Source organism: Conger conger, chromosome 1 (genome assembly GCF_963514075.1).
Source record: "Conger conger chromosome 1, fConCon1.1, whole genome shotgun sequence".
Classification (NCBI taxonomy): domain Eukaryota; kingdom Metazoa; phylum Chordata; class Actinopteri; order Anguilliformes; family Congridae; genus Conger; species Conger conger.
Genome location: NC_083760.1, coordinates 59,667,968 through 59,692,994, shown reverse-complemented (window position 1 = coordinate 59,692,994; position 25,027 = coordinate 59,667,968). Strand labels below are relative to the sequence as shown.

General features: G+C 43.9%; 2 protein-coding genes across 6 annotated transcripts; both read left to right on the top strand.

Annotated features, from left to right (window-relative positions):
* Positions 1–971: 971 nt before the first annotated feature.
* Positions 972–17,777, top strand: rspo3 (R-spondin 3). Its single transcript, XM_061261891.1, has 6 exons — positions 972–1,758; positions 8,696–8,887; positions 9,150–9,293; positions 10,843–10,989; positions 11,135–11,320; positions 16,908–17,777. The coding sequence occupies exons 1-6, from the start codon at positions 1,665–1,667 to the stop codon at positions 17,090–17,092; spliced, it is 948 nt and encodes a 315-aa protein (XP_061117875.1). The 5' UTR covers positions 972–1,664; the 3' UTR covers positions 17,093–17,777.
* A 2,883-nt stretch (positions 17,778–20,660) lies between these two features.
* On the top strand, positions 20,661–23,591 carry rnf146 (ring finger protein 146). 5 transcript variants are annotated; one of them, XM_061244848.1, is made up of 3 exons: positions 20,661–20,780; positions 21,792–21,851; positions 22,353–23,591. In XM_061244848.1, exon 3 carries the CDS (start codon positions 22,354–22,356, stop codon positions 23,557–23,559), a length of 1,206 nt encoding a protein of 401 aa, XP_061100832.1. In that variant the 5' UTR covers positions 20,661–20,780; positions 21,792–21,851; position 22,353; the 3' UTR covers positions 23,560–23,591. The 5 variants fall into 5 exon arrangements, with proteins under 5 accessions (XP_061100832.1, XP_061100822.1, XP_061100841.1 ...); XM_061244857.1 differs by lacking the exon at positions 20,661–20,780 and adding an exon at positions 20,791–21,029; XM_061244864.1 differs by lacking the exon at positions 20,661–20,780 and adding an exon at positions 21,054–21,264.
* Positions 23,592–25,027: the final 1,436 nt, after the last annotated feature.

Sequence of the window (25,027 nt, the reverse complement as noted above, 5' to 3'; positions counted from 1 at the left end):
GCTCTGTACCCCCATTAGCGTCGTAATAAACAGTAGGTCTTACGCTGAGTGGCCCAGTGTTTATTTGTTGCTCAGAGTTAATGACAGGGATATGCATTGCCTCGCGAGGGATTCCCCTGCACTGTGAAAGGCCATTGTAGGCTGGAGCTGGTTGACAGTCTGCCCCAGTTTTATCTCCAAATTGCAGCAATTTGTAAACAAAGTCGATAGCTGTAATTGCCCCAAGAGAGTAAAGCCAGAAAAGAAACAGAATAACTTTCGCCTTCAATAGCCGCGTGCCAACCGCCTGATGTTGGATATTGTCTTTTTTGATATTCTCTCTCATGTTCTTTTTCCCTTTTGCTGGTTTTTGAGGAACTCCACGAGGTCTGCAACCACACATATACGAAGGCCTCCGTCGCACGAATGGACCGTGCTCGTCGCCGACCGCTGGGATATGCACAGCCTAATGAGAGAGCAACCATAAAAGTCACACGTCTAAAAGTATTCACGCATCAACGAGCACAGAATAAACACGACATGTCTTATTTATGCTTTCACTCTATAACAATGTGATTTTATTCAATTGTCTTGCTAATTACTGCATCTCACAAACAACTTTTAAACCGCCACAAGACAAACATTTTACACCGGAAATTCTAAGAATGGTTGCTATAAATAAAAATGACTTTAAAAAATGCATGAATATGCTATATAATGAATTATAACAGTCGCCTAATTACGAACTGTGTTTTAAGCACCTGAGACGGAATAACAAAAATAAATGTTTGCAGAGAAAATCATTGCTTCCTTTTTTTAATATGCTTTGCCAAGAGGCCGGCGTTTGAAAGCAAAAAAAAAAAAAAATCGAAAAGCAGTCAGAAGCGTCTGACGTGGGGGGCTCGGCCTCTAAATAAACTTTCTAGAACCGAGAACGGGAGAGAGAGACCACAGTGCGCTCGTGCCACCAGAGAGTTGAGTGAGTGAGAGCAAGGACTGAGACTCAACGCAGGCGGACCCAAAGATCGCGCCACACAGTTAACCACACAGCTGGAGAGGACATCCAAGTGAAAGCACTGCAGTCAAAAAGTGGACAATAAAAACAACTATAATTGCGAGAAACAGATTTACAACTCTCATCACAAAAGGCATTTTAATATATTACTTCTAGCCAGAAGTATCGGTTAGTTCTGAGTGATGCTGCGATGAGGCGAAGATCTCCAAGAAGCTGAACGCAGTAATACAGCCTTCATACCTGGACAAACGTGTTATTCGGGGAGAAGTACGGGAAAGGGGTTCTACGGACTTTGTGACCACGCCAGTCCTTCTTTGGTTTGCTTTTTTATTTCTTGATCACGTTTTTTTCCCCTAGACGTGGATGGTAATTTATAACAACTTGAGTGTTTTCTATGGAATGAGGGTTTCCTCCAAGGATTGTCTCCTGTTTCCGTCTCTTCCAGTGGTATATGTGTGGATTTTCATCAGGATGTTACTGCATAATCGGCCCTGGCGTTATCGGGCCATTTTTCACCCCACTGTTCTCACGCCTGCTCAAGGTTGTGGGTTCATCTTCTTTTAGGAATATTTTTTGAATCACTCAAAGATCCGCGCCAACAGCAAAAACCCAGCCACAGCTTGCTCGTGGACATTGATATCGGTTAGACACGCACATTATCCAGGTTACTATGCAATTGCAAGTGCTCTCCTTTGTTTTGTTCTTGCACTGTATGGAATACACTGACAGTCAGCAGCACGCCTCCAGGCACCGGCAACATACGCGTAAGTACTTGAGAGTGCTCGCGCCGCAGAGATGATGCTCGTGCCTTCCCACCTGCTCCGCGTCTCGCCCCACACGCAGAAGCCGCTGTGATATAATGTGTGTTGTCTTATTGCAGCTTTGTATTTTAGGCTAGATGATGTGAAGTCTCTCGAAAGGATTGCTGTGTGTGTGTGTGTGTGTGTGTGTGTGTGTGTGTGTGTGTGTGTGTGTGTGTAAGAGGGAGTGAGAGAGAGAGAGAGAGAGAGAGAGAGAGAGAGAGAGAGAGAGAGAATAAAGTTGAGCATCAAAATAAATTGAAATACAAGAAAAACAAAAACATCAATAATTATAGGCTTATCATAACAATAAAATTATTATTATTATTATTATTATTATTATTATTATAGTTGGAATTGTAATGTTTTGATATTCTACGTTATTAAACGTTTATATAGGCGTACCTCTGATGCCTACTGGCCGTATTCTCTTAGTTATGATCTTACTATTCAAGTTAAACCCTGTACTGATATGACTTTTAACAATTATATACTTAATCATTTCATTTTCGATTTCCAATTGCAAATACTTATTTTTGCGCAATGAGGGTAAAGATATGATTAATGATAGGATGAGAGAATAAGTCATAAATGAAAACCTTTGAATTGAATGCGTACATTTGTCTATGACTGGAGAGAATCGTGCAGATCACAGAGGTGAACTGAAGTTACGGAGGTCCAGTGGGACGTATTTAGTCGCAGGACAGTAGGTTCTGTTTTAAACGTTTCTCGCGCTGCTTCTCAAAACTTAGCTATGACTCGATTGTGTCACATCGTGATTGATGGAGCGCAACCAATAACTAACTGTACAAGTTCATTATTAAACACTTTATCAAACTCGCCCTCCTCCTACATTTCTCCCGAGTCCATTAATACACCGACTTCGTATTTACAGCGTCCTCTATTGTTGGAAGTCCTTATAAACTCGCCTTGTCCTTCCCCACAAATAGAACCCGGAATCGCCATCCACTCCTCGGTTAAAGTTGAATTAACAATTAATATTACTACGCTTGGACAAATTATTTTTTCAGATTATATAATAGATTATATCATAGATAAAACATTTTTTACCATACCATAATTCATATTTTATTCGTGTTGTTCATTTTCGTGGCAAACAAGAGCAATAATAACCAGTTATGTCACGGTGTGCTTAGTTAAAGAAGCGCATTCTCTGACTGAACATGTTTTAGCCTGAAGTCTGTCAGGAGCACAGAGCTACCAGTCACCCCAGCGGGATATAAGAGGGAGAGAGTTCTGTGGTTTGTTTTTTAAAAAATGTGTTGTTTATAAGCATCCTGCCTGTGCGCCAGTATTTTAAGATGTCCCCAATGGAAAAAAAGTCAAGCGTCCAGAAGCGAACATTCTCCGCTTGAAGGCTCGATCGCGTGAATGTTCATTCCGCCTGAATTTCCTGCGTTTTTTGCAAGCCTTTTGGAGTGCATCCGTGCCAAACACCATGAGAATGTACACACCAAGATGCTAGATTTTCTTTTATTTGTTTACAGTATATGCTCTTAACCCGCGACTGTGATCTTGTGGCCTGAGCTTGAGAGAACAAAGACAGCCGTTTCTTGCGGTGGTAGAGCGCAGAATGAGGTGTTTCGCGAGAGCAGCGGGGTGCGTCCTATGCTCCGTGCTTTGCATGCATTTCACCAACTTGTTCACAGAAGGTCTTATTTCTAAAACCTTATTTCTGAACTAGCCGAATCTCTCTTTGGCAATTAAAGGAATTGCGTGTTCATCCGCAATCCGCCAGTGCAGCCTATTGCAACGCTCACATGTAAAGGTGTTGTTGCACACAGCTGATATATGCTTCGAGACAGAGCATGCTGTAGGGGTTAGGACACTGGACTGAAATTAAAATTAATGTTTATAGGTCCAGGTGGGGGGTCACTGCTGGCATAGCTATGAAAAGCAAGCTTTACCTCATTTGCTCCACTCAAATTACAGCTGTACAAGTGGATTACAGATCTGACCGCATTGAAACTAACCAGTTAGTGACCACATGGATGGCTGACTGCAAAACTCTGTTTGCTTATTGTCTTTACATGTGCACAAGTATTGCTGGAGATGATTATTTCAGTATATATTATTGACTGAAGCTATTTGAAGAATACTAAATATAGGGTGATTGTATTGTGTCACCATGCACAATCTCAGATCAAAGCAGCTTTTAATGTGGTTACCAGTATTCGCCAAAAGATAGACTGTCAAACAGTTCTTTCAGTCTCACTTTATCAATTGGCTCACCAGCCATTTATCAGATCATATTCATTCACAAAGACTGGTGTACACTTGGAATTATTTGTATTTTTTTAAATTGGATGGCATTTGAGCATATTATCTCATTATAGGAAGCTGAGCGACATTGTCTGCGATGCTAAAAGGTCCCCAAAGCTCTTGTTCGCTGACACCAGAGGGCAGCATCACCACCTGACAGGCTGGTTGATCTGCACTGGAACCAAAAGGTTGTTGATTGAACCATTCTCAAAATTCCCAGAGGGAGTTTTTCCCATAGAGATATATAAGAACTGCAGACCATGAGAAGCCAGTTCATGGAGGCTACCATGTTTGACTATGGGGCTTTTTGGCACCAGAGCCATGTGCACTGGGTACCTAGGAAGTCATGAATAGGAGAATGAGCTCAAGAAGCTCCAATACCTCCATTAACCACTGGTGTTTGCAAGCTTCTGGGGAATGTCAATCCATGGTTCCCTGGGTTTTCCCAAATTTGGGTAATCACACTAACCTGTAAGCCATTTTTTTTCTTCCAAGGTCATTTGAACCTAAGGTTCATCCAACATGGTTATGGATTGAGCCATAGTGATAGGGGTGCTATTGCTGATGTTTTGCAGTTTAAATGGCAGATATGATTTTCTGACTTTCATACCACATCAGAGTGAACAAACATGGCAGACTGTGCAGCAATCAGGGAAAGTTTGGCAGGAACACATGGGGGCAAGTGAACCGCAGTTGTAAAGACTTCTTGGATATGTCAAACAGACCCCTGGTGATCCATTGCAAACATACAGCCAGTAGTGGAAATTAAATGTAAAAATCTCCACTCTAACTCAGTGTGTCAAAACTATACATAGTTTGTATTAATGATCAACGGACATTGGGTAATTGGCTGTGGTATTCTTTATATGTTTATATGTATGCAGATGAGTAGAATTGTAAATAAGTCTGTTCATAGTTCAAAATCAAAATGTGAAAAACGATATGCAACATTTTTATTTGCATTTGTTCGTATAACTGCCATCAATATGAATGTCTGACATTCATAGCTTGCTCGATATTTGATAGATATTGAACTTCAATCATCACTGGGACTATTTCAATTTGTATATATATATATATATATATATAATATATATATATATATATATATATATATATATATATATATATATATATATATATATATAGTGACTATTGCTGGTTGGACTGAGTATTGTCATGGGGAAGACTTTATTTAGTAGCCTAGCTTATTTAGTAACCACATTTACACATATTCTTGGGTCTAAATGGGAAGGGACAGAGAGCAATGTTATGCTATGTCACAATATGTTAGCAGCAAAACTGTGGCTTACATTATGCAAGCTGTACATTGATAAGGAATTCTGGAGTCTCTTTGCTTGACAGGCATACTTACCTGATATATTACCATCCATCCAGGGATGATAACTGAAATAAGAGAAGATAAACTTTACTGTTCCTCAAGTGCCTGAATTTGGGAAATTTGTTTCACTCAACACCACTTTTCGAGTAGGCTACATACATTGCACAGGTATACAAATACTCAGTGTTAATCACGAAGACATTTTGAATGACAGTAGTGTTACTAATCTGTACATGTAGTATAATACACTGTAAAAACAATATTCAGTGGCTTTGCAAATTTACTGTAATAAAAAAAGATACACAATCTCAATAAAAAAATGCAACAAAATTAGGATTTGAATGTTTGTTTGTTGCTAAAATATTGTTAAACACTTTAAATGAATCATTCCAAATCAGGATTATTTGTCCCAAAGAACAACTAATAAAAAACAATTAGATCGTTCCACAGTTGCGCCGCCCACTTTCGAACAGTTCTATATGGTGCAGCAAAATTCAGAATAATATTGCAAAAGTAATGCTGTTTAGTGTGCTTAGCAGTAGCGTCAGTGTAGATAGTTATTGAGTTATGGGTGAATTCACACCATGAGAAAGTTTGCTGTGTGAGGGAAGGCCCCCATTAATAAAAACACTACACTTGTTGCAAAAAGCATACTTCATAAGTGCGAAAAGAGCAGTGTAGTTCATCCAAACTGTTAATGTCATCATAAGCATGTGGACTTACAATGTAGAGGCGATATTGCAATGAATTGGGCTTATTCAGATGAAAACAACATACTAATGTGAATGTGCTCCGGTTTATTATAGTATCTAATCAGACTTTCAGTGATATGTACTCTATTTTTTTTTTCATAGTACTAACTTTCAATAATCAGAACCAACAAATTATTAGCTTAATTTATTCATCTTCTAATGCATATGTAACATCATATTTAGAGTGCATGTGTGGGCATACTCAAAGAACCGGCCTTAAAGACAAGCTGAAACAGAAGTTAGAGCAGCACTAGCTTTCCAAATATACATTCAATGATCACTTTATTAGGTAGACCTGCACACCACCTTGTTAATGCAAATATTTCATCAGCCAATCATGTGGCAGCAACTAAATGCACAAAAGCCCGCAGACGTGGTCAAAAGGTTCAGCTGCTTTTCAGATCAAATGTGAGAATGTGGAAGAAATGTGATCTAAGTGACTTTGACCGGAATGATAGGGTGTTTTGCATATCTCAGAAACTGCTGATCTCCTGGGATTTACACACACAGCAGTATCTAGATTTTGCGGAGAATGGTGAAAAAAAAATAACATCCAGTGAGCAGCAGTTCTTCAGAAATGTGTTGATGAGAGAGGTCAGAGGAGAAGGGCCAGACTGGTCAAACCTGACAGGAAGGTGACAGTAACGCAAATAACCACGCATTATAACGGTGGTATGCATAAAAGCATCTTTGAACATTCAGCACATCAAACCTCTAAGTGGATAAGCTACAGCAGTAGACAACATAAAAACAACACAAAATACCCAATAAAGTGCTCACTGTGAATACATGAGTGAAACAGATTTATGGGGGAAATGAGGATGTGTGACGTTAAATGAGAATATGTGAAAAGGATGGGTTGGCAGAATATTGACAGACATTTTATCGAAAAACATGCCCACAGCGTACACAATGATGTAAAATCTCATAAAAACCTTCTTTCCCAAGAAGTGGATAGAAAAAATACAAAAGTATAACAATTCTATTTGAAGAATATATACTTTAAGACGTGTTCACTGTGAAGATTTCAGCTTGTCTTTAAGCTGTGGGATAGTTTTATGTACCTTTTGTTTATAATAACTAAGGCTGGGTCTCTATCATAGAAGTCACGGGTGTCACGTTGTTTTGCCATTTTCTCGGATGCTAACTCAACCTTAAGGTAGCCTACAGTGCTATTTGGATAAGCATACGCATTTGAGCAATATTAGCAAAGGCTTGGAAAACAAAACAAATGGGTACAGGTATTTGGAAATGCGCTGTGATCAAGATTTCTGTCATTGTCATTTGCTGCAATCAGATGTATGATGGCCTCTGTCAACAATGTTGGTAACATTCACAGACAAGAAGCGCTAATCCAAAGACCAAACCTAGCAATATAGCCTACACAACATAGTATACCAAAATTAACTTTAAAGAAGTGAAAACGGACTTACTTTACAGTAACCATGTTTTTAATTAATGCAATTAATGCAATTTGAGCATGCTCGATTTTTAACGTTCTGTTAAATTAACGGCAACAACATGCTCTTTCTTTCAGTGATGGACTGAATTAAGCCATTAAATGCACCAGCATACTTCTGACAGTTCCTATTGATGCATGCATCTCAACTGTTTGCTACTGCTGCACAGGAGATCTAATAACTAATATTAATAAATGCATGTTTTTCTCTTCCATTTTTCCCGGGTTTCCCAGATTTTCACTTTGCCGTGACTGCTCTGTGACTTCCCTGGTGTAAAATCCTACTATGACCAGCTTGAAATATGACCAGCTGCCAGCTGTTTCATAGCATAGCTTGAACTGGTCAAACCATGTTGAGCAAGGAGCTGGTCTATCTTCCATGACAAATACCCAGCCTTATTAATAACTCTTCTTAGTGGCACTGAGCACCTGACTCTCAGGCAGGGTAGTTGACGGATGTCTAAGAAAGACACTGCTGTTGGGCAGATGGCAGTTTTTTGGTCCATTTCTTTTGGTCACATTAAAAACCACCCTGGCAGCTAGATTCATCTGTGGTATTGTAAAGGTATCTGCATCTGTTTTGAAAATTTGAGTCATCTATATGCTTATGTTTTATTTAAAAAATGTGTTATGATCTTTTTTTATGAATGTGCAAGAGCCTGCCCTGGCTCTTACAGGAGTCACCATTCGGAGATTTCTATTCTTTCACAGAACCTACTTTTCTTACTAGAACACTTGTATTTTATTCATTTATTTTGGTGAAGCATCAGCAGCATTTAAGGCAAATTTCAAAGCTCCCCAACTTTGTCCTTGAGTCCAGTGCCCTGACACTCTTCCCTCCGCCTTTCCCCAGTGCATACAAACACGCACACAATACACAGTCACGCGCACATGCTGCCAAGCACACCATACACAAACCAGAATCACACTCACACACATTCACGCATAGACACACGCACATGTACACATAGACACAGACACACACACACACTCAGTTATGTTCACAAATGTGACCAAACACACGGAATGAGAGAGAGAATTTCAGTGCAGGCATTCTCTTTGCAGAGACTCCAGGGTTGAATCAAGGCTGTGAGGGAGGGTGTCTGACCTGCTCCGATTTCAATGGCTGCCTGTCCTGCAAGCCCAGACTCTTCATCTACCTGGAGAGGAATGGGATGAGTCAGATTGGGGTCTGCATGTCCTCCTGCCCCAATGGTTACTATGGAACCCGGTCCCCTGAGATAAACAAGTGCACAAGTAAGTTCTGGTCTTACTGAACCCACTTATTACACATACTGAATATACCCACCAAACAAATTTCATACTGTATACAACTGTACGCACCTACCAAATGCTCTTTACATAGACTGAACACACTTACTGCCTACACACTTGCCAAACACGCCTATACTCCTTCTCACTCAGCACCTATACCACCAATTACCTTTATATACCCCTGTCACATGTGTGATGTCATCTGTGTAGGGGTGTAACTGTCAGTATGTCCTCTGTCTTTCAGAGTGCAAGTCGGATTGTGACTCCTGTTTCAACAGGAACTTCTGCACACGCTGCAAAGCGGGGCATTACCTGCACCGAGGGAAGTGCCAGGAGAGCTGCCCCGAGGGCCTGGTGCCCAGCGCCACGCAGAGGGAGTGTGTACTCGGTGAGTGGGGCAAGAGCGTGTGTGTGCGTGAGCGTGTGCGCATGCGTGTGTGCGGTTACATGCGTGGCAGCATCCATGTCATTTCAAACAGGAGATATGGCACCGTTCAGAAATGGTTAAGAGTATGAAATTGTTTGAAATACAGTGACAGTACAGTTTTTAATGCACTGCATAATAATTATAAAATAACATGTGTTATCTATATTGTATAATGTATATATTATTACACAGCTTTGTTGAATGGTCACTTCAGACATTCAGTGGTCTGATATTAATGTCTATGGATAACAGACAGCTTCTGCTTATTTTCATATCACTCCACAAAAAGAAGTGCCTTTGTCACTTTAAGAAGATCAATAAATCTGCTGTCATGAAATCCATCTGGCTCCACCTCTGTGACTTTTCCTAAACATATGTATTACTGATATACTTTTAATATTAATATGACATAAGGGAATAAAGATATGTGTACTTAGACAAAATGGCCTGAAACGGCTGGGATATGCCACTGGGATATGCTTGATCATTCTGATCGCTGTGTGTAATGTTGTTGCAAAATGACAAGGTTGCCAATGCCATAGCCTTTGTGCTTTTGTTCGTAAGTCCAATAATAATTGTTGTTATTACTGTATGATTTATGCATATAGCGTATGTATAGTTAGTTAGCCAGCTACATTGAACAAGTCATACAAAGCTATATTTACAAAGACAATGTGTTTAGCGATGCCATGAGAGGTGAATGAGGCTGAATCAGAGCATTTTAACTGACGCCAGGGAGGAAATGAATGTATGGGTCGTGGAAGTTAGCATAGCTACGAAGAGTGACAGTGAACCAGAAGTACTGCCAGAAATAGCTACAGTTAAACTGCTACTGTTGGCTATTGACTTTGCATCCGGGGGTTCTTTGCCGCCGTGTCGGTCACGATAGCAGACCGCCTCGTCATGGATTATCCTTATATAATCAATGTTATGCTATTAAGATTTTGTACTGTAGAAATACAATGAGGGTAACTTCCTCAAGGAAGATAACCTCAGTAACAGTGTCCCAAATGGGAAGTGTCTGGCTGCAATCCCCCGCTCTACAATCATACTGCAGTGTTGCCTACATCAGCTCCTTCCTATCAGTATGAGTCTCTGTCCCTGAATGTCTGTTCCGTGTGGAGAGGCTCTGTGAGTGACAGGCCCTTGTGTGTGTGTGCTGCAGGCTGTGTGAATGTCTGTTCCGTGTGGAGAGGCTCTGTGAGTGACAGGCCCTTGTGTGTGTGTGCTGCAGGCTGTGTGAATGTCTGTTCCGTGTGGAGAGGCTCTGTGAGTGACAGGCCCTTGCCTGTGTGTGCTGCAGGCTGTGTGAATGTCTGTTCCGTGTGGAGAGGCTCTGTGAGTGACAGGCCCTTGCCTGTGTGTGCTGCAGGCTGTGTGAATGTCTGTTCCGTGTGGAGAGGCTCTGTGAGTGACAGGCCCTTGCCTGTGTGTGCTGCAGGCTGTGTGAATGTCTGTTCCGTGTGGAGAGGCTCTGTGAGTGACAGGCCCTTGTGTGTGTGTGCTGCAGGCTGTGCTGGGGATTGTGACAGCTGTGTGAACAGTGACACCTGCACCAGGTGCAGAGAAGGCCTGTACCTCCTGTATGGGAAGTGCCACCGCGCCTGTCCGGAGGACTATGAGCCCAGCGAGCAGCTCATGGCGTGCACACCTCAAGGTGAGGACCTTCACCCCCTGCCACTCTTGTGGTGTTCAGCTAGTTGTGCTCCGTTTGTGAGATGCCATATGGATGAAAGAAAGAGCTGTGTTTGAGTTTGAGCTTGGGTTAAGAGATCTGCACTCTTCCCTTCCCCCTGTCTCAGTGCACTGCGAGGTGAGCGAATGGGGCGAGTGGAGTCCCTGCTCACGCAGAGGGAAGACGTGCGGCTTCAAACGAGGCGAAGAGACGAGGGTCCGCAAAATCCTGCAGGCCCCCTCCGCCCTCGGCAATCCCTGCGGCCCGACGTCAGAAACAAGGAAGTGCGTGGTCAAGAGAAAGAAATGTCCAGGTAACTACACAACTGTTCTCTCTTTCTGTGTGTGTGTGTGTGTGTGTGTGTCTGTGTTTGTACAGTATGTATACACAATGAGTTCCATAATGTTTGGGACAAAGACATTTTTCTTGATTTGGCCATGTGCTTCACAATCTTACATTTGCACACACAACAGTTCATGCTCAAACCATAACAGATTAGCTGATTCACAGATGAGGTTGGGTATTTTTGATCTTGGGCAGTTCCTTTTGGCCTCCACAAATCTTTTCCAGAGCTCCTTTTCCAGGCTTTTTCAGGTGTTTCTTAGCAAACTAACCTCGCCATCCTCTTTTGGTTGCTAATTAGTGGTTTGCATCTTGCTATGTAGCCTCTTTATTTCTGTTTGTGAAGTCTTCTGCAGAGAGTAGGAACTGACACATCTGTGCCTGTCTGATCTGTCGGACAGGTGTGTGGGGTTTTTTCTTCATTATGTTGAGAATTCTCCAGTCATCAACTGTGGCCTTGGCCTTCCTTGTGATTACTGAGCTCACCAGTGCTCTATTTCTTCCAGTCGGTTGATTTTTGGTAAGCCTAAGGCAATATATCTGACTGTTTTTTTCTGATTTCACAGCATCCTAATAGTTTCTTTGAATTTGACTTCCTTGAGCTCTGTTCCTTGTGTTGACAAACGCCAAGAAGAGACTCCAAAGGCTGTTTGTTTCCTAGCCTGTTTCCTGTGGAGAGTTCTTTTTGTCGGGGGGTCTGATTTATACGGCCTTGAATGCTTCTTTTTCCTTGTTCTGGAAAAGTTTACCATTCAGTATCTCACACAAAAGAAGACAGGTAAAGTGAAGCCAGCTTCCATAGCAGTGTTGTGCCTGTCTCACTGAAGAGGGGGTGTGGATACAACAAGTTGGCAAATCCTGCGACTAAGCTCCAGATCGCCCACCCGCTTATTCCCATGCAGTGATTTGTACAGCGGCTGTTCGATGTGTGTAAATTTGACTGTGAAATGCAGCCTCCCTCCCCAGTGTCGCCTCTCTAACACCAAAGAATAACACTCCCCCCCGCCCACGCCCCAGGGGGGCACCGTCGGCTAGCTGGGCTTAGCGTGGAGTCGGCGCGGTGCTGGACTGCCCCAGTCGCAGCTGTGGGTGCGTGTTAAGAGACAGCCGGCCTCGGTTATCGACCTCACCCTCCATGCGATTACCCAGAAGACCCGGCTTCTGAAACATCCACCCCAGCGCTAATTATCTGCTCCAGCGCGTCCCGTCGTGTTTATGTTCCGCATGCACCCGGGGGGCGGGCGGGTCATCGGTCTGACCTCCGCCAACTCACAGTAATCCCAACCAGCTCCCTGTCACTGATACATTCCCCCCTTCCAGCCCCCTCAGACCCCCCTCTGACCCCCCCGCCTCTGCACACACCAGCGCTTATTTGTTGTTTCTGCTGCAGGAGCCAAGAGTTCCCCTTCACCCCCCCTATCTTGGGTTGTTGTTATTAGGGGCTTTTATACTCTGAAATGTGTGACTCCCTCAACCAAGCCTCAGCTGCGTCAAAGGAGATAATATAACACGACCTCCCCCCACCATAAAACCCCATCTTGTTTTTCAGCTATCTCAACATCACTTTCTGTGAATCTGATGAACCTGCCTCGATGATACCCGGTCTACACACGCACGTGTCCCCCCCCCCCCCCCCCCCCCAACTCCCGTGTGACCCCACTTCCTCTGTGCAAGCACGCGGGGTGCGGGGTGTAAATATTTACGCTTGTGTTCCGTGCTGCTGCCCTCTGTACTGTGTTTACGCCAACCCAACTTTCCTAATTTGCTCTCCCAATGCTCCGCTCCCCTATCTGCTCCCCGGATGGCCTCCCCACTCTAAAAGAAAGCAGGCGTCCCGTGCCTTCAAAGCCTCCCAGCATTCCTCTGGCGGGACAGAGCCTGGGCCTCTAATCCCGGCCTAGTCCCCCCCCCAAAAAAAAAAGAAATTGCCCCCCTGGAGGACAGGACACCAACCTATCAGGGAGGACGGTGCCCGGTGTCATACGCCATCGCGTGCCCCTGCACTCCGTAAACAAGATACAGCCCATATTAGGGCATCCCACAAAAACAAAAACAGCCCTCCCCAAACACGCTTTTCAGCCCACCTGTGAACAGCACCGTGATGTTCAGGAGAAAAACACATTTAGGTCATCCATGTTCAGGTTGTCTACAAAGTCATTCCAGTTCCCAACATTCTAGCACCTCTCCTTTTCTCTCCCCTTCCCCTCTTTTTTAAAACATCTCTCACTCTCTCACTCTTCCTCTCGCACATTACCATTCTCTTTCTTTCTCCCGTGTTCCCCCTCCCTCTCACTCTCACTCTCTCTCCCTCTCTCTGCCTCTTGCTACCCCTTTCATAATAGAGAATAATCAGTTGCAGATGAATTTTGCGCATTGCTGGGAGTTAGGAACAGAGGCAGCTCCGCAGACCCAGCGTAAACCTCTGAAGTCTGTTTGAAAGAGTGGATATGTGTGCTTGTGGTTCTGTAGAAGAGGGATGGTTCTGATACCAAAAAAAAACAAAAGCCACATGCATATTCTTATACCAACCCCCCCCCTGGGGTCATTCGGTAACCCTCCCCAGACAGGACGTACCTCCTATCTGTCCCTGTCACCGTGACCTAACATCCTGCTGCGGACGGCATCTCATTTGGAATGACCCTGCGGTGAGGGACATGGCAGGCCACAGACAGTGAGACCGCTCCAAAGAACGTGGGCATTTATCTGCACAGGGTCCCCAACAGAGCGTCCCCGCTTTCAGGACATGCCGAGGCAGAGCCCATGACTAACCCGCTGACTTTGTGAAACAGTGTGAACTGCGATCAGGCTCCGCTACCAGTGAGTCATTGTGCTGTCTGCGGCCGACGCAATCACACACTCATACACACAGTCTCACACACATTCATTTGAGATGACGCTTCCCTACAGGGCCCAAACTTTTTTTGTGATATGGACACAAGTATACAGGGATACAGATGGCAGTGTCTTCTGAAGCCCATGATGGCTGTACCCAAACAGGGCTCACAGTAGGCAATCATTTAATTCTCTTTTTGGAGTGGTCTATGGTTTTCAATCCTCGATTTACATACCCGATACTCGAAAATAGAAATAAATTATTTGTACTTGCAGCTTAGATGGCCTTCTTGGTGAGACATAACCTGATATTTCAAGAGTGATGAAATTGCCTGTCCAGAATTCATTTAAATACACAGCCCCCCACCATTACAAACTCATATTACCCCATAGTTTTCAGCTACAGCAACAGTATCAGGTGACTCAACAGCATCTGTCACATTAATGTTTGTTAATTACCACTGACATATCAATGGTATATACTCCTCACAATGTGTCTGTACACACAAGTGTACAGACACATACACCCCACCGCCTCCTACAGACACAGGCACACATACACACACACACACACACACACACACACACAGCCAGGCATCTTCCACCAACACACTTACATAAGCAGACGAGTGAGTAGCCCTTCATACACCCCACAATAACCTGGTGATGAAACTACCCTCCCTTGGTCCTGAGCCTCACGGGTGGAGGCAGGGGGTGTTAAATAAACAGCCCCAGGTCTCCAACCCTGCACCCCCACGGCCACCATAAGAACCAGCGGCAGTTGTGTCTCCTCACTGCCAACATTTCTCCTTGTTATTGCTGGAGGGCAGACTAAACACGCAGGGCAGAAGGGCTTTGGTATCGCGCAGGACGGACCTGTGGAATGCGTGGGTCAGTGTGGCCTAGCGCAGGCCCTGTGTGATTAGAGCGGTGAGCCACCCTGATTAATGAGCCCAGTCCACCACTACACTACACAAAATCCCACACTAATTTCAAAAGCAAACTCAGTTATTTTCTCATCTGTTTTTTTTGGGAAGGTCTCTGTGTATGGGGGGGGGGGGGGGGGGTGAGGATCATATTTATGGACCACACTCAAACTGGCACATGATGTGGACTTTTGAGTTTTAGGCTCTGGCTAGATATCACAAACATCAAAAAGAGAAGTTATTTTAAGCCATTCTATTTTTGACATATCTTATACGTGACTGATTTATGTCAGTGCTGCAGGACGAGAGGGGAGCAGGAGTCACGGGAGGGAAGGGAAGGGATATTTCACACAGCTCAAGAGTGTCCCCTGGTGGATAAACAGGTTTATAACCAGAATCTGTGTTATTTTCCCCTCCAGCAGGTAGCCAAATACAGGTCAGATAATAGCTTCTTGGTGGAGAGATATCCCACGGCAGATTTATTTTCTGAAAATCTTTCCTTTTCATAATATGAAGCCGTTATATGTCTGATCTTGTCTTGAGATCCATTCCATACACATTAGGTACTTATCCCCTGAACTTCATGTCGGCCTGGCTGACTTACAAGCATGGCAGATGTGGGCTTGGGAAACAGTCTCACTGAAAAGACAGTGTGGAGTCTCAGCGAGAGGTGTTCTGTGTGAGGATCTCACAAACACACCCACTCTTTCCACGGTTACAGGCTTTAGCCTCGCCCTGGGTTGTTTCAGAAAGCAAAACAGTCTGCTGTGGTAATCAGGCATTCCACATGACGGATGCACCGGGTCTGAGGGGTCAGGGTTAGGTTAGGTTAGGGGTTGTATGCTTCAGTCCAGTACGAGATAATACTAGAGACAGGGGTTCAAAATCTCTCACCCCACCTAAAATGTCCATTCTGTGAAATGCTGCACCTGAATGAAATGCTTAATCCTTCGTATCTTTATCCATACCTGCAATTATTATTATTATTAACCTTTATTTATACAGTGTAGGTTGACTGAGCATACATGTTTTTTTGCAGCAACACTGTTAATGTCCCTCCAAGTAGCCTAATCTGCATGCCTTTGTTCAGCACACACTACATTGAAGTATCTCTAAGTTATGATGTTGTTATATCATGGTATTATATATGACATGTAGCAAAAAAACATATATTTAACCATTATGGTGATCAACATATTCCCAATGTGTAGATCCCAGAAGGTTTATTTGCCATGATAGTTAAAATCGGAAACTAAGGTACACCAGTCTGCCTAAAACTTGGCTTATTGGTCTTCTGCTGCTGTAGCCTATCTATTTAAGAGGTTTGACACGTTCTGTGTTCAGAGATGCTCTTCTGCATACCACTGTTGTAATGTGTAGTTTTTTGCGTTAGTCACCTTCCTGTCAGCTTTGACCGGTCTGGCCCTTCTCTGCCCTCTCTCATTAACAGGGCATTTCTGCCCACAGAACTGCTGCTCACTGGTTATGTTTTGCACCATTCTCTGCAAACTCTAGAGACTGTTATGCATGAAAATCCCAGGAGATCAGCAGATATAGACACTCAAACCACCCTGTCTGGCACCAACAATCATTCCACGGTCAAAGTCACTTAGACCACATTTCTTCCCCATTCTGACGGTTGATGTGAACATTAACTGAAGCTCCTGACCTGTATCTGCATGATTGTATGCACTGCACTGCTGCCGCACAATTGGCTGATTAGATAATCGCACGGATAAGAAGGTGTACATCCTAATAAAGTGCTCAGTGAGTGTACATCTGCTTGTTTCTATTTCACAGGGAGGCGGAGAGGAGAGAGGAGACTCCGCAATGGCAGGAAACAGGAGGCCCAACGCAACTGGCGAGAGAGAGAGAGAGAATCAACTGACCACGAGGACGCAGAGAACAGGAACAAAACGGAGCACCGGCGTTCCAGAGGCCAGGACAGAGACCTGACCTCGCAAGCAGGGGGCAACACGCACTAACAGCTTCCTGGCCACCTCCGTCTCCCTCATGCCCTCACCCCGGGGGTGCTGCTGCTACCTGTATGTTTTTGAATATAGACTGTATATGCACAAGAGAAGAGGGGTGCACAGCTTTCAGGGGGGCTAACACCAACGACCCCCCCCCTCCCTCCTTCCCAGACCTTTCCCTGCCCGTCCTTCAGCTCAAGACAGCAAGTCAGAGAGAGGCAAACCTGCTGCGGCGATTGACTGGGACTGTACAGCGTGGAGCAGGAACTTTGGGGACTGGAACAGAGAATGAGGGCGTGCTTCTGAAATCCGTTATTTAAAGGGTCCAGCTACAGCATTTTGTTGAGGTTTGAATGTGGGTTTCGTGAAATTACGTAGCTGTTGTTTAGATGTCTGATGATTGCAGAGTACATTTTCAATAGAGCATGTTCATTGGCATCATCTACAGAGAACAGATTCTAGGACTGCATGTGGATTGGTGTATATGTGTATGAGGTGATAGAAAAGTGTTTTTTTTTTATGAGCCAAGTTGAGGGCACACAATGTTTCTCCCGGTGTCTTTGTTATTTCATCTCTGTTTGTTTTGCTATGGAGCAAAGAGCTCATTCGCCTTTTATTATCATTAAGTTCTGTGCTTTCAGTGAAATCATTTAAACCGGAAAAGCCACTGAAATTTTCAGAGCACCTCTATGTCAAATAAACTATATTGGATTTGTTTTCTTTTTTTTTTATTATCTTGTTTTTCCCCAACTTTTGCAGAGAACACATTGGGCTTATGTGTTTGGTTATATATGCCACACACACACACACATGCACACACACAATCACATAGATGTTGAATCAATCCAACAAGTTCTATTAGTTATATGCTGCTAACCTGCAATGTCTTATTAAAGGAGAAACATTAGAATTGTATATATTTTTGTTTATATTATATACTTACATGCATACTTGAGCATCCTGTATACCTGTAACCTAAATCATTTTTTTAAATTAAAATGAACAGACAAATATTTGGCATGGCTAGCTTCCCAATCATTCAGCCGCCTATCCAGACATGAGATACATGCAAGCAAAGTCAGCTTAACTTCAGCTCCTCAGCACTATAAGACATGAGCATGGAACAGGAGTTTGGGGGTACATCTCACTGAAGACCGAGACGCACATTCAGAATCTGAGTTAGGCATGTTTTTTCCATGCACATTTTACTCACAAAAAAGATGCAATATCTACACAGTGAAATATTCAATGTTAAATCAACTCTTACAGAGACCATACAGTCCCTATTAGACTCACATGCACTCTGTTAAGAGTTGAATTAACACTGGACATTTTACTGTGTAGTGCACTACCACCAAGATATGTTGCCTAACTACAACTGCGTTCAATACAATTATTTTAGTTTGATTTAGAGTGGTTAGTGAGTGATATATTTATTTCACATTATGAATTAAAATGTACCCTATATCATCGGTGTTCAGTTCCAAAATTATTTCCATCAGCTATAAATGAGTTTGAAACAATCGCCTAACCTCTAAACGTGATCTTGTTGCATTACATTACATTATTGGCATTTGGCAGACGCTCTTATCCAGAGCGACGTACAAAAAAGTGCATACCCATAACCAGGGACCTTGAGTGTGACCCGTAACTATAGGGACAACGGAAATGTTTTTCAATCAATCATTATTATTGAATTACCACATAATTATTGAATTTGAATTTGAATATTGAATTGAATTATTGCATATTAACTCAAAATTAGATACCAGGAGGTTTTGAGAGGTGCATATTTTTTAATATAATATTTGAACGTAGACCTACATATTGTGGTTGGCTTTATATTTGGACATGCAACATGCAGGTCCCTCCTTTTATGTTTTAAGTCATCCACACAGCTTGTGTTTATTGACTCACCTCCACAATCTTGACACAGGTCGTATGTCTGGCATGTAAAGCTTCCATATGGACGGTGCATCCATGTGCACACTCCTTTGTGAACAAATTATGAAAGCGCTTTCATGACAAGATATCAGAATACTCCAACACTGTATTAAAAGAAACCATATAGGCAAACAGACAGGAACCACATTGGCAGAAATGCATAAGTAATGCTAATCTAACAATCTGCTTCCATTGAACCCATTTAGAAAAATAATAATAATAATTATGAGATGGCTTGTAGCTTCATTATTTAAATGATAAATGTTTGCTAGTTAAATAGAAACAAAGTATGCCTCACAAAGAAATACAAAAACATGGTATTTTAAGACAAAATGGCTGTTTCTTGTTTAATAGACTATTGATTCAAATGAGCCTTGAACACAACCCAAAATAACTACTTGTTTTTGTAGTTTGATTTAAAGGGGTTTTACCTGTTCCAAATGTTGAATTGAGGCTATTTTAAGTAGGCTACTATGAAAAGCCACAAGCCAATGTGATTGAAGAATCCTATTTCTCAAGGGACCAGGAAGTACTGTTTATAGATCTGGTAATTGAGGGATCAGAAATCACCAGATATAGTCACGGTGTAGTCATATTATTTATTATAATCAGATACAAACAGTGCAGACTACCAAATAATACATTCTCAACTTCCGAGAAAACACAGACTGACTTCAACAGTGCCCTCCAAAAGTAATGGTCAAGTGAAATTTGATTTGTGCTATATACACTTTTAGGCCTTTCGATTTTAAACCTAAAGATGAATATGAGACACACATACGTACAGACAATTAGCTTTCATTTCATGGTATTTACATGCGCACAGAGCCATAGGACAGGTATCACGATGATTATGGCGGGCGGCCTGTAGTGTAGTGGTTAAGGTAAAGACGCAAGGTCGGTGGTTCTAATCCCGGTGTAGCCACAATAAGATCCGCACAGCCGTTGGGCCCTTGAGCAAGGCCCTTAACCCTGCATTGCTCCAGGGGAGGATTGTCTCCTGCTTAGTCTAATCAACTGTGCGTCGCTCTGGATAAGAGCGTCTGCCAAATGCTACTAATGTAATATAATGTAATGTAAATTATGAGAACAGCTACATTACCTGGAGTTGTGAGTAGAAAATGAGAGTAATGTCCTTAAGAGACCATAGCAATATATATTCCACATTGTGTAATATACACTCTAATGCAGGATCGATCAATTAATCACAATAGTTAAAAATCGTATGTCACATACTGTATTGACAGTTCGTGGACAAGCTCTGCTGACAGAATGGTAAAAGATAGTTGGTCCCAACATGGGCATGTTGAAAATTAAGTAAATCGCCTCTCACTTTAATATCCAAAATGGATCTGAGTATGAATTAGGCTCTTTGAGAGGATTTTTTAATCTTTCTTAAGCAATTTCCCCAGTGGTTAGTACATGTTGTTTCATTTCCATTAGACATATTGCACATAGCTGATTTGTGCCAATACACATTAATGGAGAGCAGGTAGGACTGATCATTTTAATTTCCTGTCTTTTGAGGCTTTCGGCAAATGCAAACAATTCACTTCACTTCAATTCCCTTCTTGGATGGAATATTACGCTAGATGGGTATCCTATCAAGTAAGTGCGTAGCACCCCTGCTATGCAACAGAATTTCGACGGGCGCGACGTCGCACTGGGGAGGCGCGCTCGTTACGTCATGACGCTACGGATACGTAAGACTCCGTCTTTGGTGTTTTGTGAAGGAGATTAAAAAAATTGAGCAGTGGTGAGTAATTTTACGATTTTTTAAACATAACTACAACGATTAGCTATCGAATACATCGGTAGAGCTACACTTCACAAAGCGATGTATTGATAACGACGGTGGATTTCGTGTTCGAGTAGTAGGAAAACGCCCAAGTGGAAGCAATTTTATGAACTGCGATGGCAGCTCAGTGTTCACACAACAGGTCTTATTGTTATGGTTATGCCTGAAAGCGAGTTCTCCTACCCCTTGCTTGTAAGATTCGCTGCGGTACGTTAACATCGTTGTCGCACTCCTATCGTCTTTACCGGGGTTTAGAGCCAAGATTAATGCATTTTGTGGCTTGGATATTGTCCGTGTGGATTTAACGTTAAGCTGTTCGGCCCTCTGTTTACTGCCAAACAAGCTAGCCAGCTAGCATGCTAACGTTACCGCTCGTCAAGATGACATATGCTGTTGTATAGCAACAAAGACACGGGAGGCATACATGCCAGCACACACCGAGGTCAGCCTGCCCATCGAGCAAACCTCTATTTACATTCGCGATTCTGTTTTGGGGAAATTTTAATAACGTTGACCATCTGCATCTTGTAAGTTAGCGAGGTTTGCATCGTGCGTTTAACCTGCTGGCAATGTAATACTTGCTGGGCGTAATCTTATTTTCCAGTGATGTTAGTGTTGCTGGGCATTTCCTTTGTTGGTCATTGTCAGTGTATCGCGGTGAACAAAGAATACCGACTCTTGTTGCTTCATCCCGTTGTCTTGTGTTTGAAAACAGAAATGCAATGTCAACTGCGGGGATAATCGCTCACAGTTTTATGTTCTATAAATAATGAGCTAAAACACCGACAGTGAGTGTTTACAATCTAGCTTGCAAATCAATTTCATTTCATACATTGAAGCGCTTTTTTATTTTTGGCCTGTCTCGTTGTTAGGGATACTATTTCAGCGCAGAATTGAAGGTAGAATAAAGCGGCCATTCATCGGCACTATGCCCTCTTTGAACATTAAACCCGTTTTTTCTTTTGTCAGAGAGAAATCTGAGAAAGCAACACAACTCCCGATGATACAACCGTATTAGCTGACAACGCAGTAAGTATCTGGAAGCGAGGCGACATAGACTTAGTTCAGCGATAGGGGTGGTTATTTATAACTGAAATAGGTTTGTTCTCGGTGTCCGTCTTTCCCATTTCGTTCAATTGAAACCGAAAGTAGATAATCCACGGGTCTGTGTACGAACTTCTTCGGCCGTATTTTGCCTACATAAAGTCCTGTGTTACCGGTCTTACTTTTATTACTAATGCGACTATTATAATTTAGTGTGTGGCTAGCTCTTCCTGTAGTTCTCATTTATTGTAAGACTCTAGGACTGTGATTATTACACTACCATTTTCTGTTGCGTAGCAGTAATTAAAATAACGCTCCTAATGGATAGCAGTTAGAGTCCGGTTATTACCATGAGTAGCATAATTATTTAGGTGGCTTCCATTCAGTGCCGTAACATAACACCCGGCATGGCCCACACCGTAGCATTAGTTTTTGCTAACATCCCTACTGTGTGCATAACCCTTGCTAATCCCTTTGCACCCTCAGGATGGCAAGCTGTGGTGAGGTCGACCACTCTGTAGGCATGCTCCCCTCCGGGAGGAAGGTGGGTGGCGAGGCGTGTCAAGGTTCAGGCAGCTCCTCCCCTGCCCTGCCGGTGCCAGAGTGCGCCATCTGCCTGCAGAGCTGCGTCCACCCCGTGCGCCTGCCCTGCAGCCACATCTTCTGCTTCCTGTGCGTGAAGGGCGCATCCTGGCAGAGCAAGCGCTGCGCCCTCTGCAGGCAGGAGATCCCCGAGGACTTCCTGGAGCGGCCCACCCTGCTCTCCCCCGAGGAGCTGAAGGCAGCAGGCGCCGGACGGGGCCCCGGGGAGTACGCCTGGTACTACGAGGGCCGCAACGGCTGGTGGCAGTACGACGAGCGCACCAGCCGCGAGCTGGAGGACGCCTTCGCCAAGGGCAAGCGCAGCACCGAGATGCTGATCGCCGGCTTCCTGTACGTGGCCGACCTGGAGAACATGGTGCAGTACCGGCGCAACGAGCATGGCCGGAGGCGCCGGATGAAGCGTGACGTCGCCGACATCCCCAAGAAGGGCGTGGCCGGGCTGCGGCTGGACCCCGAGGCTGCCGCCGTCGCCGCCATCGGGGCCCAGGGCGGGGCGGGGCGTGAGAGCTCCGCCGACGGGGCGGACACCACCCCGCAGGCTGCCGGCCCCACCCAGGCCGCCGCACCCCCCGTCCGGCCCCCCACCTCCCTCGGGGGGCAGCCCACCAGCCCCCCCACCTCCCTCGGAGGGCAGCCCACCAGCCCCTCCACCCCCTCGCCCGACGCCGGCACCTCCCTGGAGAGCTCTCTGGCCCGGCTGCAGATCAGCCACCCGGCCGGGCGGGGCCGGGGCAGAAGCGGAGAGGACGAGGAGGAGGGAGAGGCCACGCGCTCGCGAGGCTCCTCCGCCCCGAACACCTCCGTGGACGAGTCGGAGTCCGGGAGCAGCAGCCTAGAGGAGGAAGAGGAGGAGGTGGAGGAAGAGGAGGACGAGCAAGTGGAGATTGACGAGGAAGATGAGATTGACGAGGAGGCGGAGATCCAGGCTGAGGGAGCGCAGGTCAGGCAGAGACTGCTGCGGAGAGAGCGGATGCGGTTCAGGGAGGGCAGCTTGGACAGGTCGCCCCCTGGTGGCAAGACCTCCAGTGGCAGCAGCAGCAGTGTGAGGTCAAGACGGCCGGACGGGCAGTGTACAGTGACTGAAGTGTGACCTCTGACCCAGGGTCAAACTCCGCTCTCTTCCCCCCCCCCCCCCCCCCCCCCCCTCCCCCACTTGATCTCAGCCAACATTGCACTCAAAAAAACTAAACGGCTCCAGCGGCTGTCTTCATGTGGCTTTCGGAAGGACCCTTCAGTAACGTAAAACAACAAAAACACCCACAGGGCATTGCACCTCAAGACCAGTAATGGAAGAAAGTAGTATGAAAATAATATTTGACTCCAGTAGGTACAAAAGTGACCAAATCCCACATTTTGCCATTTCAAATTTGGATAATTCATGGAGTGGGACTGGGGATTGGATTGTATAAGTACTGGCAAACATATTTGCTATCTTTTTTTGTTTAAAAGTATATGCTACCCTCAATGAAAAAAATTAAGGAAAAACGAATAGAAAACCGGAGGGCTTTTAAGGACAAATGCTGTATTGAAGGAACACGATTTTCTGGTCCTGGGACAAAATCTCAGTCGACAGGGCCAATCTCATCACATGTTTTGGCTATAAAAGGCTTATTGTCAGAAGTGAATATTTCAGGCCATTCCCCAAGTTAGTCCCCAAGGTAAATATCCTCAATTGGTGTTTTCATAGGCAAAGCATGGTCTTTGGGTGTTGAATTCATATTTCATCTTAATATGCTAGTCTGTATCATAACTTGTGCATGTGTTATTGTAAGAGAAGGGTACTAAACACTACTGGGGGAGAGACCTGCCGTTCTGGTTTTAGAATTTAGTTTGAATAACTTTTTTCTTCTTTGGTTTTAACATTTCTCGTGTGATGGCAGTGGGGAAACTGTCGGGGGAGCAGATGAGTGATAAACACTGCTGATGGAATTAAGATTGTGTGTGAATTTTGAAGTTTATTCATTTTTAAGTTTCTTACCAAGTGTCATCCTCATATGTCCCCTCCACTAGTCTTTCTGTCTGTAAAAATCTTTTTTTTTCTGTATTTTTTTGCTTTCTTGTAATATTTTGTTACAAGGTTTGTTACAAGTTTAAAATAAAGTATGTGTCAATTGATCAACCCCAAATAAAGACCTCTGGTATCTTTTAGCATAAAATCACAAAACAGTGGCAGCAAAAGAAAGGACCAGTCTAGCTGACTAAAAGCATGTTGTTTAAAAATAGTGATTAGAACCCTCCCACTTCCCTTGAGGGCTTCTTTTTTGGGAGAGGGGCTTTCAGTTTGTGTAAATTGCAGTTTCTTGTTTCCTCTGTGAATAGGAGTGAGAATTGCTCTGCAGAAAACCTGTGTTTCTTCTCATAGATATAGACTTTCTTTCTAAAGATGTCACACATTGGTCACATTGCTTAGAGTATTTCCTTGTGTCTAAAATGCAGAAGCATTTTTCTCCAAACTCATGAAAATGCAGTGGTAAGTGTTTGACATCACCTATCCCTTGTAACAAATATTAGAAACCCCTGGTTTTCAACAAAGATTAACTTGAATTTCAGTGCACTTG

Excerpts from the sequence above, each read along its gene's own strand:
- rspo3 (XM_061261891.1), top strand. The coding sequence starts at position 1,665 with ATGCAATTGCAAGTGCTCTCCTTTGTTTTGTTCTTGCACTGTATGGAA. Across the intron at positions 9,294-10,842 it reads GCAGAGGGAGTGTGTACTCG|GCTGTGCTGGGGATTGTGAC; the intron begins GTGAGTGGGGCA and ends TGTGTGCTGCAG. Across the intron at positions 10,990-11,134 it reads CATGGCGTGCACACCTCAAG|TGCACTGCGAGGTGAGCGAA; the intron begins GTGAGGACCTTC and ends CCCCTGTCTCAG.
- rnf146 (XM_061244848.1), top strand. The coding sequence starts at position 22,354 with ATGGCAAGCTGTGGTGAGGTCGACCACTCTGTAGGCATGCTCCCCTCC.